General features: G+C 35.9%; 2 protein-coding genes across 2 annotated transcripts in view; one reads left to right on the top strand and one right to left on the bottom strand.

The window, feature by feature from the left end:
• Positions 1 to 20,821, bottom strand: part of LOC134673309 (uncharacterized) — a 317,469-nt gene that overhangs the window by 145,042 nt on the left and 151,606 nt on the right. The window lies entirely within an intron of this gene.
• On the top strand, positions 4,492 to 10,057 carry LOC134673039 (zinc carboxypeptidase-like). Its single transcript, XM_063530979.1, has 6 exons — positions 4,492 to 4,789; positions 4,898 to 5,296; positions 5,569 to 5,654; positions 5,964 to 6,166; positions 9,056 to 9,140; positions 9,781 to 10,057. The coding sequence occupies exons 1-6, from the start codon at positions 4,503 to 4,505 to the stop codon at positions 10,038 to 10,040; spliced, it is 1,320 nt and encodes a 439-aa protein (XP_063387049.1). The 5' UTR covers positions 4,492 to 4,502; the 3' UTR covers positions 10,041 to 10,057.

The raw sequence follows: 20,821 nt of genomic DNA, 5'->3' as shown, positions 1-20,821 counted from the left end.
AAACAACACCCAAGTCGCGAGATACGAGCTTTTTAAAGTAACTGTATACATTTAACACTGACCTACAGAGGTAGAGTCTATGCGGAAAGAGAAGAGTCGTGAAATGTAGGGGAACACATACATTCTACGACTCTTTCCGCACAGACTCTGAACAAATATAAAACAAATTAAATCTAAAACTACATTAAACTAAAAATTAATAACCTCACTAAATGTGGCGTTAATAACTAAACACGGCGACTGTACGTACCAAATTTCGAAACTAGATGCAATCTGAATTTTATTTTAACCAATCTGTAAACTAAAGGTGTGGCTCGAATGCAAGCGGGCTTATTCAAACAATGCTCCATAATCCGCTTACCACACTTGCATGCTGAATGGAGTACGTAACAATTTGCTATGACGGATTTCATTGGCTGTGAGTGCACGTACCTAAAGCAAACTCAAACTAGAAAATGTGCCTTGCGCTTCAGCCGTGTCAAAATTTTTGAGTACTGTGTCAGTGTGAGACTCCTCAAAAACTTGTAGTTACCGGGAGAGAGGGGGGGTTGAGATATAAAGTTGCTATGGCGCAATATAGTATTATAATAACTTATTATTAATAAGTAAACAAAAATTTGCCCTCATCATGTCCATGGTGTGAAATCATTTGGAATGAACTATTTTGATCAAAATATGATTTTATCAAAAACATATTTTAAAAAATAAGTTTTTGGCAAAAATTTCATTTTTGGTACAAGTTTTTATCGCTGACTGTACTTTTCTTACGACAGATAACTAATACTCACCGAGACAATTCTAAAAACCTTTAACACAATTAGGTTACGTTGTTTCATCACAGAGTTCCTATGGCCACCTCCTGTCTCCATCATCAGATCAGCTCGATGGTACCATAATATTGCATTGTCATCCGATTTATACATGCATGCAAAATTTCAGCTCAATCGGAAACCGGGAAGTGGATCAAATTTAACTTGCAAGATTTGATTACAGATAGACAGACAGACAGATACAGTGAATAGCAAAGCAATTAGAAAATTTAAACCGCAATCAATATTAGCGGCTGTACTTAATTCTGAATTTGATTATTTCTGTCAGTAAAAGTTTGCACTGGTTTAGGGACTGAGTCGTTTATGTAAAACGAGCAGTTTTTCTGTACAAATGTCCCATTGCATTCAAAAGCATGAGTATACTATCTACCTCATCTCACCACCCACAGTCCAGTACTAAGGCGTTGTTGGCACGGGTACACGCGTGGGTGTCGTTTTATTACGTCTCTTATTGTTTGTTTTACGCCACCTTTGACATTATGCGGAATTTCAACTTCCTGTGGGTTACCTATCAATGTTTAATAAAACTTTCTTGTTTAATGTCGAGAGCCCTGTTTCGTATCATATTTTGGAGATTAAAATTAGGCATCTTCCCCGCCTCGTAGAGAGGCGAAACACGTGTCGAGTATTGTTCTTTTGGTGGTGGTTTGTTATATTTAATTGCGTATTTATTTTTGCGGTGGGAGGGTAACATTAATTGTGTGATTATTATAGTAATGTAAACATAACAGAACAGAAGTAAATCCTCAATTTAAATAAAGTATGCCATGATTACTTAACTGAACTCTGACACGTGTAGACGTCATAACAAAATTGAAAATACTTGTTATGAAGTTTGCTCAAGTTACAACGCATCTCGGGAAAACGAACAACGTAAATACGCTGTATGTAGAGTGACCATCAGATATATCGGTGCGGCCTAGGTGCTCCAAAATATCTGAACACGCACTCTAGCGCCTTGAAAATAGAGCGGATGTTCAGATATTCGTGAGCAACCTAGCCGGTCCGATATATCTGATGGAGACTGTACCTTCAATTCAAATATAGATCAAATATAAATAAGTGGATATTTTTCAGGATTTTCATCATTTTAAATTTAGAATTCTTATAAGTCTTATAACTAGGTAGGTACTTCAAATTCATAAAAATCATCAGTCTGTAAATTACCCTTTGCGCCAGCAAGCAGCTGACCGGTAGCCATACCGGTCTACTCTCATTGTAGATGTATGAATTTGAATATGCAGTTTTTTTGTTATGAACCTGGAACCTACAGCTTAGTAGGCTGCTGCTGCTCAGTGTGCTCATCTACAACCGCAGAATCGAGACGAGGTTAGGTTTCTCTGCAGTTGTATGTTCAGTCGAAAGTTGTAGTCTATGACCCATTTTGTACCTTGACACAGTGACAATAGCATGAAGTCCCTAACCACTTTGATATTGAAGGTGACAGTTCATTTCCAACGACAGCTGCAATACTATTCATTTTACTATGGAAGTTGACAATGACAGCGACGCGTTCAGTACCGTTAGTGCAGCTGCGGTTAGAAATGGAATGTTACCATGATTGTCACTGTGATAATAATGTACCTACGAAAAAGGTCATAAATTAATACTTTCGATCGTACCATTAATGGTCCGCCGGACGGTATCGGCCTGTCAGTTGTTCGAAACTGTCAAAATTTTGTTCTAACTGACAGGCCGATACCGTTAGGTGGACTGTTAATCAATGGGCGCCTTTAGAAGAGAGAAGCTGCTTGTTTAACTTTTCCCATAGATACGCTACTTTGTTACGTCGGATCGGGGAATGCAAATTCCTCAGCAGGAACTCTGCTAGCACTCAATGCTATGCGTTCCGATAAATTGTTTATCGGTTTAAATTGCAGCAAATGTTTCCTGAAAGAACAGTTGCTGGAATATGAAATATTGTTCATTATCTAAGGCGTGAAGATTCCTATTGGAACTCGATTAGGCACATATTAGACTGACGGCTCGATTCGGAAAATGAATTAGATTTCTACTAGACTTCAACAAGTTACGATATGGATAATTTAAAGATATTTGTAAGATAGATATGTCAAATTTGACGTTTCCGCGATTCTGGAGGTCCTCTTGAACGATTTCGACAAGTTATGACTTAGATATCCAAGTCACATCTAGTCGATATCTACTGTAGATCTAATTAGTTGATCTCTAAATCGTCTCTAGATCTTGTCATTATCTAGAAATCCGAATAGGCCTATATGTCTAACTGTCTAGCTTTTATTCCAAATAAATATTTATTTATCAAACTATAAACCAAGAGTCATTAATATACCGTATAGAAAAACAAGGGGCTCTGCCTTGCGTTAAAGTTAAAGGTTAACTAATTACTCGTTTATTTTTCAAAAATCAAATCACAATCTGTCCAAGCGTTTTTACGTTGTGAGGTGAGCCATTATATATGTTTATTGTTTACATAATTCGGTTAAGCTAGAGGTTTAAAAGATTCTTTTCTTTGCAAGATATTAATAGATTTATATTTGACTTCCCGGTAGAGGTATCAATACCCTTATTTACCCTAAACTAAATATAATCCTGACATTTAATTAGGGTCAGAAGCACAATGTTTGTCCCGTACTTTCCCACACATGCGCGTGGGTTTCATTTCCCTAACATCATCTTCATTTAGTTTTTAGTAGTATTTCGTGGACGGAAATATGCCAGGGCAGAGGGCCTACCGCGAACCGCGTTCGACATGTTGCCTCTCTGTCGCACTTGTAAATTCGTATGTAAGTGTGACAGGGAGGCAACACGTCGAACGTGGTTCGCGGTAAGCCCTCAGGTTGCGGAAATAGGCACACTCAGCATAATTGTTTTCTATTTTTGCAACCTACTGAGTGAATTGTTTCCCACCTACACAACTAGTTCAGCAGAGGCTTTTAGTAAATAAGTATTTTTCTTGTAAAGCTTTCCTTTACTCAGGGGTCATTTTTCTTTAGGATGAATACATAAGGGTAAGTTAACATATTTTAGGTTATATTTATGTATATATTACATACAAATAATAGTTTTTTGTTAACTGCAAATTAGATGGAAGAAAATCATACAAGGGAGATGCAAATAATGTCAAAATGAGATCAAACTGAAATCAATTTGTGAGTTCAAATACCACTAGATTTATCGCCGTATCAACATTGAAGTTCAGAACCCATAATTTTTTTTTATTACTCTGTTACAGTGTCCCACTGCTGGGCAAAGGCCTCTCATCTTGATTTCCACAACTCCCGTTGTAGTGCTTTTTCCGGCCAGTTACTGATGATGGCGTCTAAGTCGTCCCGCCCTCTCCGTCTGGGCCTGCCACGTCCGCGCTTCTTTTGCGGCATCCACTTGGTGGCTATACTAGCCCACATATCCGGATGCATGCGGCAGACGTGACTCGCCCAGACATGAGCGCATAATATACTAAAAAAATATGATAATGCAATGCACTCTGGTTATCGTCAAATCGCGCGACTTAAAAGGGATTATTGATATTATTTGGCTTAGGAATTATACCTAATAATCTTTATCAATTTTATTTACAACATAGTTTACGCTTATCAAGATAACAATAACATATAATTACGATAAACGACGTCATTGTTTAAAACACTTGAAACGTTACAATACGTCTTTAAGTGTCCAATACATTTCATTATGAAATTTCTTAAGTTATCAATTTTTTTGCTTAGTGTAATTTTAGTAAAATGTGAAAAATTCCGCTTTGATAATTACACGTTATATAAAATTTTCCCGGAAAGTGAAATACAAGTGAAATTACTCGAAAACCTTCAGAATGATATAAGATTTGATTTTTGGACGGACCCAGTGCCGTCAGCGGAGTTTGTTTTAGTCATGTCGAGCCCTGCGGATACTAATGAACTTGTTACCTTCTTGGAGACGAACAACATGAAATCTGAGATCACTATGAGCAATGTTCAAGAGTAAGACGCAAAAAAAATCTGTATTTAAGGAGTGGCATTTGTATTTGATCTCAATTTGATTAATGTTGCAATGATTTTTGATCACTTCCCGTACATTTTGTTCCACAGACACATCGACAAACAAACCGTCAAGCAATATACACGTAGCAACGTGCGCTCTATGACCTGGGATGCATACTACACGCTAGACGACATCTACGCTTGGCTTGATGACTTAGTCACTGCATATCCGGACATTGTGACTGAAATCATTGGCGGTGGCTCCTACGAAGGCCGAGAAATCAAGGGCATTAAGATATCTCATGGTAGCGGTAAAAGAATTATCTTCGTCGAAGGTGGTATCCATTCGAGGGAGTGGATTTCACCATCTTCAGTTTGCTATATCATCTCTGAATTGCTGACTAGTGAAGATCCCGAAACTATGGTCGCTGCTCGTGATTATGATTGGTACATATTCCCTGTTACCAATCCTGATGGTTACATTTGGACTCATGAAAGCGTAAGATTGTTTTATGTTCCTTTAATTTTTGATGTGTTCTGACTACTTAGCATGACTTGCGCTGTCGCGTGCGATGCACTCGATGCAGTCGCACTTGTAATACTTAGGGTAACATTCCATTTCTTTCGCAGCTGCACTACTAGTACGAACGCGTCGGTGTTATTGTCAATTTCCATAGTAAAATGAATGGTAGTACTGCTGTCGTTGGAAATGGACCTTTAAAGTCACGCTCACGCCTGACGTATGAGATCGCGCGCGACAACGTAAGTGATACTAGTAGGTCTGATAAAGATTCAAAAAATCGACGTCCCTTCGGTTCTGAATTTGGTGTTGATCTGAACAGGAACTGGAACAACAACTGGCTTGGTAATTACAACATTGCAAATATATTAAATGGTGCAATTGTACCTATATAGTTTATTGAATAAGGTAAGGTCATGTGGGGTAATACAAACATAGTTTATTTTACTCAGGGCAAGAAAAACAGTATGAGGATTCCTTACAAGTGTTTGTCTTGTTAGTTTGCCCATCTGACCTTATACTCTGATTATTTTCGTTTTAATCTCTAAAAAAATAAGAAAATAAATGAACACAGCTCAATGTTTACTAATGAGAAAACATTGAAAAGTGACATGGGTTATATATGTATTTTATTTTCTATATCACGTTTTTCAGTCGCTGGTGCCAGTGCGAACCCGGCTACGGACACCTACGCGGGCCCGGGCCCCTTCTCTGAACCAGAAACGAGGTCGTTATCTAATTACATCAGTTCAATCGGCGACCAGATCGACCTGTATCTGTCATTCCATTCCTTCAGTCAGATGTTGTTGGTGCCTTACGGGAATACAACTGAACATTTAGATAATTACTATGACGTGGTAAGTAATTCTTAAAATTCTTAAGAGGAATGGGGACGGCCGCTTCTCTTTACAAACGTAGTTCCCATTTTTCTCCCATTGACATTATGGAAAATATTTTTACATAATTTGATATAAATGAACCATACCTATAATAAATAAATAAATACATATTTATAGGACATTTTTACACAAATTGCCCTAAGCCCCACGGTAAGCTCAAGAAGGCTTGTGTTGTGGATACTCAGACAACGATAATATATAAATACTTACATATGTATATAGAAAACAACCACGACTCGGGAACAAATATCTGTATCATGATACAAATAAATGCCCTTACCAGGATTCGAACCCGGGACCATCGGCTTCATAGGCAGGGTAACTCCTACCCTTTAGGCCAGACTGGTCGTCATTCGTCTCGTCATCGCCTATGCCCTTTATGGGCGATTCTCAGAGATGACATTCGGTGCCTGACTTCGGTGCCAAAAATTTTTTTCAACTTATATAATATGCGAGTTTATTTCCTAAAATCTACCCTTAATATAAAAAATATTGGTAGTGGAGGCCTCCATTAGAACCTTATAATTTTCAAGATATTTGAGATTTAAAAAACACCGAAATTATGTGCAGGCACTGAAATTAATTTGCGTCACCGAATTCAATAATGCTTACACCAAAATCACATTTAGGTTTTATATCTCAATTATATAATTATTTTAATCATATTTTTCAATCCTATTTGTTGATAAGCGATGTAACAAGGCTAATGATCTCGAAAGCTTACATAAATTTAATAGATATAGACTCAAGATTTTAAAATAACCAAATTATGGCTTATAAATCAACATCTCTAGAAGATATCCCACACTATATGACTGGCCTCATATAATAGGGTGATGTGTGGCCCTGAAACGAGTTTCAGACATGTCGACATTGTCGACCACAAATTCGCACATTATAATCATTTATTCATTGCATTATTATATCCATGAAGGAGAAGATGTTTGTTTCACGCAATCCGACCGCACACGCATCTAAAAAAACTTATGTTACCTGCACCCGATAAACAATACACTCTTGAGTGGTGTTCAATGCTCATTAAATATTTAATGTACTTATAAAGCAATGTGATGCAATACGGAAAACAAGTATTTTTTTAATAAAAGAGTTTAAAAGCGTGAACTCCGTCAATTTAAAACTATAATATTTGAAGTAGCCGAGTAATGCTTGAAGATCCAATTACCAATTAATTATGATATCCAGCACCCTCAAACACTTGAGCTAAATTGTAACAAAGTTGTTGACAAAGACATAAGACATTGAGGATTGTTAAAACATTTGCTGTGTTCAATTTGTGTCTATGGCTATCCTTTAGAAATATCGATCAGTAGGTACGCTCAGTACCTTTGAAGCGATCTCGACATTAGAATGCTATTTTATTTTTAATCCCTTGTTCTGTACATCCTGTCCCTTGGGTTCACCTTGCATAGTACTTACATACACAAGTTATTTTAAAAGAAGTGGGATCTAATTGATTACATTTATTTAACATGGCTGACATGTTTAAAGGTATCGAGGTGTAGGGCCTCCGATGATACAGAGGACAACGAACATAATTTACTTAATTGGTTGGAAAAGAATATCAAGACAGAGAAAGAAACATTGGGTCTATACGTCTGGTTTAAAAAACTACTCATAGTGAACTAGTGATATTGTGTACCTACTATGACATAATTTACTTACAAACATAATTTTACGTTTGTACAACGTATCTTTCACTTTTTAGACATGATAAATTAGTACAACAAACTAGTTTACAAAGCAGGATTTGAATTCAGTGATCACTTTTTTGATATCGGTGGTCAAAAAATCCACCGAAACCAGGGAAATCAACACCAGCGATATCAAAATTAATCGCTTTTTAGCAAATACAGAAATAGCATGAACGATACAGAGGAGATGTAATAATGGTGGATTTACGTACTTTCGATGACTTCTTAATCACTTACATAACGATAATTGCACTAAAACTTTCGGAGTAAATTGCACCACCGATCTCAAAAAAACATAGGACCAAACCCAGCGAAGGACGGAGAAACGTTTAAAAAATCACTTTATTGTACTGTGACTGTACCTCTACTTTATTCAACGGTTAAGGCACAACTAAAGCATACTATGTTTGAGACACTGAGTTCCTGGTCTACAACTTTGAAGGAGTACTGACATGTTTTGCAAATTACACCGATATCAGTCACTAGCCCGGGACACATCGTAAATTTGGTTTTATTCAATGTGTTGAGCAAACACATTATTGTGATATAAAGAATATGATAAGCTAACTAATACCCTATGCGTGAATACCCATAATAACTCCGATCTAATGCCCCATCTTGAGTAATAATTTTTTGTTTCATAAAATCTGGGTGCGGGACACGCCCACCGAACATCATTTTTGGCATTTGAATTTATTTTTCTTGTATTATATAAATAATAAATAAATAATTTGATAGTGTCACAGACAGAATATAAGCTGGAGATCATGCCTAAATTAATTCAGATTTATTGAACAGTAAATTCAATCAATTACTGCCCCGGACACGTAAAAACGGCCCTCCTGAGAAATGCCCTTATGTTTGACTTTTTTGCCTAAATCATTAGTGTTTGAAATTAACACTGATACAAAGAACAAATATTGCACAATGCACCATAATGTTTAACATGTCATAAGAGGAAGCCATAAGCCTGGATTACTATAAAAACCAAGTCGCCAAGATAATGAACTCTCGTTACGATAAGTTGAACTTAATTTTGAGGGTTTAATTTAACTAACTAAATTCCACACAATTCCTTTAAATCTCTACCTACTTTCAAATCCAACGCCTATTTGATTAGAAATCTCCTTTTCAGGTAAACATTGGCCGTCGCGCCATGGGAGCGCTGTCAGTTAGATACCAAACGCAATATGTTACGGGGAATATTGCTGAAACTATATGTGAGTATGTTGTGTGAATGGAACTTACTCGCGCGGCTCGGCAATGGGTTTTCCTGTAATGAAGAAATTTTAACGAGATTGCTGGTATTGACCTAGTTGTCAATATTGAATTTTATTTATTTATTGTACGGGAAGCAAAGAGAATTACGAACTAAGATGAGACAGGATAATTGGTTTAAAACGTTAATAGTTTTATACGTTATGTGGACACGTCTTACCTTTATTACAGATAAACACATCGTTTTAGTGTGACTTGTAAATTTATAAAAACAAATGGATATATAAATATTTAGTAAAAAGATTTACTTACGTTAATTAAAATGAACATAAGTTTTATTTTAACACTAAGAAAATACTTAAATTTAGAAAAAAACCATTCAGCCATTGTATTGTCAGACTTGTTAAATGTTGTTATTACTTTTTTGTTTTTTTTTTCGTTGTATAAGTATTAAAATTATTATAAATACCAACGAAGGACACTACCGAAAAGTATTCGTCGTACTCTGGTTCGGTAATCGTAGTTGGAAGGTCATCGAGCCTAAGTCCAAAAGTTCGATTCGAAGCAATAACCTTTTTACTTTATCCTTTATTTGAAAAATAAAGAAACCAGCAATAACAAACTTGACAAAATATCTTTCAGACCATGCAACCGGTGGTAGCGTGGACTGGGTCAAAGGTCACCTCCGCGTCCCCCTAGTCTACTGCTACGAGCTCCGAGACCGTGGCGCGTTCGGTTTCCTCCTACCCACATACCAGATCCTGCCCAACAATGAGGAGACCATGGACTCTGTGCTGGAGATCATCCATCAGGCTAAGAGGTTCGGGTACATGAACAGTTCAGCGGGCTTGACAGGATCCATTGTAATGATGTTTGGACTGATGCTGGCATACTTTTTGTGAAATACCTAAGTAAAAATTAATTACTTTAATTTTTATACAAATGTACAATTTTATACAATTTAACAAATTTTCCATATCAAACATTTATTTTTGTAACGATAACCAAGCGTTGTTGGAACTCACACAATACTCCGGCCAGTCGCCACAAAATGAGTCCAGGACGTTTCGCCATCTCATTTTTGGTCTGTCTCTGCCTTATTTGCTTTATTATATATTGAAATTATTTTACCTCTTCATGGGCCTATGCCCATTAGGTTAGGTACACCTACCTATATCGATTTTTATATTGAATATAGATTCTCTAGGGATACCCACGAGTGCCGCACGTGCCAAGTTATGATAATCCCTATAGAGATAAGATTATGTTTATCATGTATATTATGCATGCACATAATTGCATTAACTTGATATTATATCACCTAGACGACGTTTATCTGAAACTGTCTGCTATGTTAATCCTTGAAAAATTTGACTAAATACAAATACATACGTTAATATCGTGACATCGATTGCTTTACTTTGCTTTAGTCCCAACCAACACAGAGACCTTGAAAGTAAAAATTAAATAATTCGCATTAACTAAATGTGTAAGATTTCGAAATAGGGCTACAAATAGAACCGAATAAAGTACATACAAAGTCATGAATGAAATACGCACAGTATGTAATTGCATGCTGCCTTTTGTTTATATCGACAAAACCGCAGGAGTCCAGGAACAATTGTCACCCAGCCGCCCACCTTTGATTTTTATTAACCGGCTGAACAGAGCTTATGTCCTACAAATTTACATTTACCGTCCGCAAAATCTGGAGCTGACATTGTCATGTATGCAATCCATATTTCAAATTTAGAACAAAGGAATATATAACTTATGCTTACGTCTATAAAGCTCAGGTGTTTTAAGGGAATGAAAGTGCTTTCTCGGTGGTGCCGTGACCAGGATAAAATAGGTTGGTATCGCATGCGCATATAATAGCTACCGGGCCAGTCGACATAACTCGTCCACTGCGTCATAAATACGACTTTGCTGGGCGATGAATGCCGCACAGTGGAGAATAAATGCCACAGATAGTTTAAGACTTTGGCCAAAGTGGAGAAACGACTTTGCAATGAACTGGAATTAAACGGCTAAGAATACGCTAAATAAGGACGTTCATTTTATAATTAATGATTTATTGCATGGTATCTGTTCTAAGTATTGCTTACATTGTTGGCATTGTTGCACATGAATATAATAAAAGCTTTTTAAACTTTTTTAGTTATTCACTTAGCACATAGTCAATGGAATCATCAGAACATTGAAACCGAATCGCCACCAGGCGGTAAATCCAAGGAAAAAACTACTAGGGACTACTTTATAAAAGTTTACAGCACTTTAAAGTTACTATTGACTATAAATAAATGAAAAAAAAATATCAGAATTAATCGACTAGAGTACGATTAATAGATACCCCTTGCAACAACGCCATGATGAGCCGCAAAGCGATCCGACTGTTTATTTAAAAGTACAATTGTCGCCAACCAACACTAACCCGTTTATAACAAAAACGTTTATTTTCGTAACCTATACTGACTCACCTCATTGTCTCGTGTACATAAAAATGTCAGCGCTGTTATTTATGGTGTATTTGAGCGCTCGGGAGCATTACCAATGTGAAAATAACTTTGCATAAAAACGGGCACACTTACTGTCTTACCCGATTAAGTCAGCAGCAGCATCTTAGCATTTAATTCTGAGAAAATCCGGTGCGGATATAAGCCTTAATTATCAACCCAGGCGCGCGGCGCGATACAAGATTCCCCCCATAAATTAGGTAGATACGTCATAATTATATAGAAATTTGAGGTTTAATATAACACTTGCACTTCGTGGGCTATCTAATATATTAGAATTACCATATAGATATATGGTAATTCGCTGCAGAATTTTCTTGGTCTAACTCTACATATATGTACCTATATTTTTTTATAGAAACTCTAAAAAAATCTTTTAATTAATCTGAAGTCAGCATGTATGAAAATGAAAACCATATTTGCGAACGTGATTAAATACTGAGCGCTACTTGCACTATCCCAGTTACCCGCGGTTAACCGGTTAAAAACCGTTAACCCAGTGCTAAATTGTACTGGTAACCATGGTAACTCCAGGTTTGACCGGTTAACTCCGGGTTAGTGATCGGTACAAGTAGCTCTTAGTACTTACTTACTATATAATTCAGTACCGAAATATTGATAAGGATAACACATACTGACACAGCACAAAATTAAATCGTTAGTAGAAAGTGGAAATATTTTGTAGAACGGCACAATCCAATCGCCCGTACTTTTATTGCTTGGTACTTACAGGAAAACTGGCCTACAATTCAGCGCCAGTAGGCATTGATGACTATTATTTCGAGGTTATATCGCTACTTCTATTATACAGAGTGTCCCAGAAATCGACGTCAAGCCGTAAACGGATGATAGACCAAGTCAGTCACTAAAAAATCTACAGCCTGTAATTATTCAAGATTACATAATAATAAAAAAAATAGAATAAATTATGGAATTTGTAGTAACAAGAGTTAAAGAACCATTACAGGGTGTGGATTTTTTAGTGAATTTTTAAAGTGACCATAATTTTTAAAGAACATGAGTTGGTTTTTTTTTTGTATTTTTATGATAACTGTTACGACTTGGTCTATCATCCGTTTACGGCTTGACATCGACTTCTGGGACACCCTGTATGTATACGTATACTAAAGGCCTTTCTGTTAAAAACAAAGCAGTGTATTTCGCACGCAATGGCAACAATATGATATTATATAAATATACGAGATGCAGTGTGAGTAAAGGGACAAGACAATTAAATCATAGCTATTCAACTACATAGGTCACTTTTGCAGAAATTAATAGCAAGCACAACCACGAAGTTAATATTAGTAACGTGTGTTAGATACCTATAAAAATTGAAATTTGTAGCAAGAACACTTCCATTTTTTTTTCATTTTCTGTGTTTTCATCCACTGTTAGTGTTGAGCATTGCCTCTCTCTTCAAGTTTAGCTCTTGTCCTGCAATAGTTATTTACGATACAAAAGCGGAAAAGGGGAAATTCGAAACGAGTGCCGGTACATAAGGCCCTTTAAACTTTTGACATATGCACGGAAAGTCCTGTTTCACGCACTAGTGCGGGAAAGTAGGACCATGTGTTCTGTAAAGATTTTTTCTACCGTTATTATGCTGATTCTAACATTCTCACGCCTTCCTCCTCACATCAGCTAAACTTAATTTTAATACTCATAGTCATAATTTACATGTCACGTAGTTTTCTTGTACAAAGCAGTATTTACATTACAAGTGGCATCTTCCGGATAAGGCCTCCTTGAGGTCTTCTTAAGGCGGTATAATGTGAGACTTTTTGTTGTGACCAAATGGCTGCGGTTGGTGTAATAAATGGAAGTGGTAGGTATGTTGGTAAATGTGTAATTCGTACTTTTTCATTAAATGCAAACTTTCTCATAAGTACGGAAATAAACAACATGTAATCATTTCGAAACGAAACCAACCGAGAGTTTCCGAAAAAAGCCGATAGTCGTAAAATGAAGAATGTTATGAAAATTTCTTTTGCTTATTGTAAACATGTAATTATTATAAATGCGTAGTCGTAGTTGGTAGTTTAAATAGCATACATTTTGCCATATACATTCAGGTGTCTTCTGTTGAACATAATATTATACTCGATGTAATACGAGTAAGTATTCGTATATCCTTAATATAATGCATGGTAATATAATGATTTGATGATTTGAATTTAAACATAATCTTCTATAAGAACGGTCAGCCAAAGAAAAAAAAGAAAAAGAAATCAAAACAAAAAAAAAGCCAAAGAAAGAAAGTGGTCTAAGGTGTATTCGGGTAATACCGATTGTCGGATAATTCCGAAAATCAGATGAAAATCACCCTAAATTCCATCATAATAAAAGTCTCTTTTCGGAATTATCCGACAGTTTTCGACATTCGGAATTACCCAAGTAAACCCTACCACTTTCTTGGCTGACTGTACATACAATTTATTGTCATGAAACCAAACTATGTAAATGGATAAATTTAACAATTGAGTTTTTAATCTAGTAATCGCCGATTTTTCCTCAGTCCCCCGTTGACCACGAACGCTGTAAAGGGTTCGAAACATCGAAATTTCAATTTCATTATAAGTTCGCGATATTATCTGTTTACATAGTTTTATTCCGTATTCATTAAATATAAAATAGGTATGAGTCGTATTATTTTCCATAGGTACTATAATTTTCTTGTAGGTACTTTCATGACTTTGTTTACCACATAAATTTCTTTTAGTCTAGCCATTTAGGCTCCGGTGTTATCAGTAAAAGGTATTTGTTTACGTGAACGAAGAATATCAGAAGATTTATGCCACCTGAAACCTCTATTTTGCAAAAGCCTCTTAAAAGTATAGCGCATAGATCTTCGAGTCTAGCTAAGCGAAACTAAACCTTGTATGTATTTTCACTTGTATAAAACTTGAAATTTGACGATTGAAAGCGTTTCTCAATATAATTGCAAACTAAAGTTTTTACGATCTTCACCTAGTGCTACTTATTCCAAAAGTTGAAATAGCAATCAAAAGGTTTTTAGGGTTCCGTACCCAAAGGGTAAAACGGGACCCTATTACTAAGACTCTGCTGTCCGTCCATCCGTCCGTCTGTCACCAGGCTGTATATCACGAACCGTGATAGCTAGACAGTTGTAATTTTCACAGATGATGTATTTCTGCCTTGCCGCTATAACAACAAATACTAAAAACAGAATAAAAAAAAAAGATTTAAGTGGGGCTCCCATACAACAAACGTGATTTTTGACCGAAGTTAAGCAACGTCCGGCGGGGTCAGTACTTGGATGGGTGACCGTATTTTTTTGCCTTTTTTTGCATTATGGTACGGAACCCTTCGTGCGCGAGTCCGACTCGCTCTTGCCCGGTTTTTTTATTATAATCTTTAACGGAGTTGGAATTATAGACTGTAAAACTGCCATTGGACTTAAACATTTAATATTATTTATTTATAACGGGAGCTTTTTCTACGCTCCTTTTTTAGTATAAAAGTAAAAATATCCAAAAAAAATGTTATGGAGAAGCAATCGTCCACTTTTTCTTAAGGGCCTATAAAATAACAGTTCGCCGAACGATATCAGCCTGTCAGTTAAACGCAAAAGGCGACAGTTCCGAACTACTGACAGGCTGATTTGTCCGGCGAACTGGCAATCTGTGGCTTTACGCCCTCTTCTGAACGTTTGACGATATTGCTTATTAATTTCCCCGCTCCACCTCTTTTGTTTCGCCACTAGATGGCACTATAACGGCGTATGCACTTTAAATACCAATCGTAACGGCCCAATAATCGATTTTCACCTGAGCTATTAAAGCGTCACTTCCAGAGACCTACATCATCACATCCCTTTTGTTGCCGCCTCTTTGTTAGCGCCCACAATGAGTGTTAAAACGCGCGAAATAGCTCAATAGTGGGACCGGATTTTTGCACTAAAAGTTTTGATAATTCTAAAGTTGAAAAAGTGATACTTATCTGATATATGACATATTTTTAAGCATATATGCTATATATGATGAAAAGTTAGAACGAGCGTTAGATATAAATTAGGTATTTATATATTTTTAGTAATGATTTTTTAATATTGAATTAAAGTGCAATGTTTAAGTTCCATTGTTTATAATATGTATGACGCTTTATAATGTAAAATTATTAGAAATTTTTTTAACGTGCTTCTTTGTCAAACTACAATTAGCTTATTATTTTGTCGATATTGAATTAAAGTTTAATAAATCCACAACAACATATCTAAATTTATAAGTTAATAGGCAAGCTAAAAAGCTAGAAGAATAAGATATATGCTTTAGAATTAATATACGTTTTTTGTCCTATATGATCTAATATTGAATTAGAGTCTGTAAAAATAAGTCTATTACTATAAAATAATATACGCAGCCATATTAAGGAAAGTAAGAAATTTCTGTGTGTAGCTTGCATTGTAATAGTAAAATCTAGTTAAAAAGGCGCGAAATTCATACATACGCCGCGCTGGTCCGTCAGTCGCCGGCGCGGCGCTCGAGAGCCTATCATAGCCTACCTATACCTCGCCCCTCGCCCCACCTCCCACTCAGTAACACTGTCTGTCTTTTCTTATCATTCATTTGTTTGTTTACCGTGCACATAACTATATAAATTAGATGCGGACATTACGTGAAATTAAAATATCTTATTAAGTAAAAATACCTACAGCTGGTCAATCAGATCTTGTCAGTAGAAAGAGGCGGCAAATTTGAAAAATGTAGGCGCGAAGGGATATCGTTCCATAGAAAATTTGAATTTCGCGCCTTTTTTTAGTGACAAGATTTGCTTGACCAGCTATATTTCATTATCTTGACTAATATTGTAATAAAAATGTACAAGATATTCACAACTATTTTTTACTATACATAGTTTGTCAAAGGACTGTCTCATTTCAAACATAGACAGGGAGAATCATCATACTATCTTTGACTTACACTAGTACTAGCACCCAAAAGAAAAGGATGAATATAGTTTTTCGTTTTTATTTACTGACAAATTGGTTTGACCAACTATACCTATTTCTGGTTCCTATTGTCATGTCCTGTCCTATTCAACGTCAATATCATAATATGTATATTATAAACCAACTGATCAATATTACACGGTATACATCCTGAATATACAATAAGGTAAGTGGCCTCACTTACCTTATTGTGTATTCCGTGTGGGCCGTATATGCCTATATACAGCCCACCTTAAATTAAAATGTTTTTTTTTTTAATAAACAGGATATGAAGTATGAGAAACTCACTCAAATAGGTTTCTCATTTATTTAAGTTTCTTCATTATACCAAAATAGTTATAAAAATATTACGATACTCTTGGAAAATATACCCTTTATAAAAGTCCTATTATGGGCCTTATTGAACAGTGAACACTACCAGTGTATTACTTAATCCCGCAAAAAATAATCATTTTGACAGTAGGTAATAACAGATTTTATTGTTTTTAACTTAAGAGTTAGACATATACAAATAACAATATTTGATACTTCATAACAGGAGGATTTATTTATAATAAGTGAAAATAATTATTTTGGGTCTTAATAACTAAAGATATAAAAATTGTCTAGTTTACGCGAAAATAGTAGGTAACTAAACATAAATCTTTATTAGTTACAGTAGTCTCATCTTTTAACATCTGGGGGCACGGCAGTGCCCCCGCCAAGACGAGAAAAGCGCAAGGGCACTATCTACCTTTTCTCGAAGCGCTTTGTCGTTTTTTGGAACCCTCATAACTTGGGGTTGGATTATACCAGATAAACAAAGTTCTCGGACTTATTAAGCATATCAATTGCATAGCTCTTATACTTTAGATTTTATTCATATCTAAAAACTTCGATTTCGTCACTGACTCACTCACTTGATGATCATCAATACCGAGTACTTCCTGAAGTACTCTAAGAAGCTGAAATTTGGTATGTAAGATAGTTTTAGTACACAAACAACAAATAAATTAAAAAAAAAATTATCCCGAAGGGGATGAAGATGGGGTTTAATTTTGTATGGGAAATCAATAATCGCTGAACCGATTTAGTTGAAATTTGGTATGTAGATAGGTATTGTTATGGGGAAGGATATAGAATAGATTTCAACCTCAAAGTTTACCCTTACGGGGTGAAGGCAGATTTCAACCCCAAAGTTTACCCTTACGGGGTGAAGGGTTTATATGGGGAATCAGTAAGAAGTACATTGTGTAATAGATGCCCCCAGATACTTATTTCAGGATTTTTAATAGTAAATCACCCCCCACCCTTTAAATTAGGGGATGGAAGATTGTCATAAACAACTTACAAAAAGAAGTGAAATCCCATCAAAAACATTTTGATGTAAAATGTTGCCCAAACGAAACCATAAGGCTCGCACTGTCAAAAAGTTATCAGATCTCTTGCCAAGCTTCTAACTCTACAAGCCCTCTAACTTTACTAGCTCTACACCAAAAGTGTGTGGCTTGGCCGTTTCGTTTCTACAAGAACTATTGTATGTAAGTATAATGCAAAAAGCGCCCAAATGCGAGTCGCACTCGCGTTCCAAGGGTTCTGTACATTACACAATTTTTAACAATATATTTTTTTAGAGAAAAGTGAATAAAATGTCTTTAAAAAACCCGTAGGTATCGGAAAACTAGGTACTTAAGTCCGACTCACGCTTGACTGCACATTTCTAATAGGTTTTCCTGTCATCTATAGGAAGAGAGCTAATATGTGTATTTTTTTCATAATTTTAGACCCAGTAGTTTCGGAGATAAGGGGGGGGGGGGGGGAATGGTCATTTTTTGCGTATTTTCTTAAATAACTTCTAAACTATTTATTTTAAAATTATGAAAAAATATATCTGAGATTCTTACAATGAGCCCCTTCGTTTGATATATATATATATATATATATTTTTTTAATTTATTGAACAATAAGCTAAATAAAGTACATTATTATTACAAGACCCATCGTGGGCAAAACCTTGAGGAGGTTTGTATGCCGATGGGGAGTTCGAGAAAATAACATGACAATATACATATCTATCTTATACTAATTAAAATTCTAACAAAATTCTCTTATATTAATTCATATTCTAATTCTCTTATATTAATTATAACAAGATATAGTTTTTTTTTATTCTATTTATCATTCATCTCAAAAGTGACCCCTTTATTTGAATTTCTATTATTTACTTTACATGTATGTCCTTGGGCTATAGACTTACATGTGTATACCAAATTTCAACTTATTGGTGCAGTAGTTGCGGAGCAAATAGGCTGTGACAGACGGACAGCCAGACACACGAGTGATCCTATAAGGGTTCAGTATTTTTCCTTTTGAGGTACGGAACCCTAAAAATAATGAATTTAATAAATTTTTCACCTTATGCCCATGTGGCGGTAGCGAAACAGCCAAGCCACATTTTGACTAAGGTGTAGAGTTAGTGAAGTTAGGGCTTGTAGAGTTTGAAGCTTGGCTCGACAAGAGATCTGACAACTTTTTGACAGTGCGAGTCTTATGGTTTCGTCTTAGCAACAAAATTTACATGAAAATGTGTTTGGTGGGATATTTTTTTACAGTATAAATATTTATTCGTAACAGTAAGTATTATCTTTTAACATAATTTTTACAGTACATCTGGTGCTACATTACGACCCGTGCTATAATAAGCACGTTAAAACACTCCCTTTGACCGTGTTTCAAAATTCGTCACTCGTTGCATAATATCTATTTTTCGCAATTCTATCGTAAAAGAAAAGAAAACTAACGAAGAGGTTTTACGCATACGAGGGCCACACTGAAAGTTTTGCGTAACTTTTGAATAAAATCATTTATAACCATAATAATACATTTATTGCTTCTCAAAATGTTTCCCTTTACATTCTATGCACATATTCACTCGCTCGGACCATTTTTGGAAGCATGAGGCCCAATCACTTGACTGCATGTTTTCGACGTGGTGATGAAACGTAGTAACTGCCTTATCCGGGGTCTTAAATGTCAAACCCCAAATTAAATCCTTAATTTTGGGAAATAGATAGAAGTCACAGGGTGCAATGTCTGGATTATAATCCGTATAAGAGACATTTTCCACGTTTTCGTAATTAAAAAATGTTTTTGCCTTTATTGCGGTATCGGTGGACGCATTATTATGACGCAGGAGGATGCGGCTTCTCGGTCGTCTCTCGCGGTCTTTTTTAATGACTGCGGGCACACAAATAGTAGTGTACTACTCAGTATTTAACGTTCTTTTATTATTTAAAAGTACGGTACAAAAAAGTCGCGTTTAAAAAAAACAGACGATCAAAATGTTTGGCAACGCTTTTGGCTTGTTGAACTTCTATGGGCCTCCTGTCATCTTCGAAAGACCCATTGACTGGACTAATGCCTTTTTTCCGGATCGTAGCAGTAAATCCAGGTTTCATCTCCTCTAACGATGTTATATACAGCATTTGAACTTTCTTGCTTATACTTACGCAGCATTTCTCGGCACCAGTCAAAAAGTACCTGTTTTTGGACTGAAGTTAATTCGTGAAGAATCCAAAGACAACAAGGCTTCCCGACTTTTAAATATTCTTGTAAAATCTTTTGTATTTGTCTCATACCTATCCCTAATTGTCCTCAAATTTCGTCATAGGTGATTCGTGGGTTTTCTTCAATGAGTCGTCTCACAGTAGCCACGTTTCCTTGAATGATCGCCGTGGACGGTCGACCTTCACGAAAATCATTATCTAGAATAATACTGTCTCTACTAAATTCACCATACCAACGCCTCACGATGCTCAGATGTGGTGCTTCAATCCCAAAAGCATTTTGAAGGCAAGCACTACACTCTTGCGGAGTAAGCGAACTTTTAAAATCATAACAAAATCATAGCTCTAAAAATATTTTCGCGTTAAAGCCACGTTCAACGCACTGACTTACTTTGACAAGCCATTAAAAACAAAAGACGATCGATTTGTCGCCAACATTTGTCACATTCCATAATCAAAAGCCTGTATTTTTTTTAAAATATACAATTCATAATTTAAATATTTACCAGTGGCCAGTAGTGCAAAACATTCAGTGTGGCCTATGTAGTAGGAGAGAGGAGGAGTTTGTTAAGAACTATAGACAATAGAAGAGGAAGGATGCTTGGGCACCTGATACGACACGACGAATTTATCAAAAATATCATAGAAGG

The sequence above is a fragment of the Cydia fagiglandana genome, chromosome 18, assembly GCF_963556715.1.
Source record: "Cydia fagiglandana chromosome 18, ilCydFagi1.1, whole genome shotgun sequence".
NCBI lineage: Eukaryota > Metazoa > Arthropoda > Insecta > Lepidoptera > Tortricidae > Cydia > Cydia fagiglandana.
This window is presented reverse-complemented; position numbering and strand designations above follow the sequence as displayed.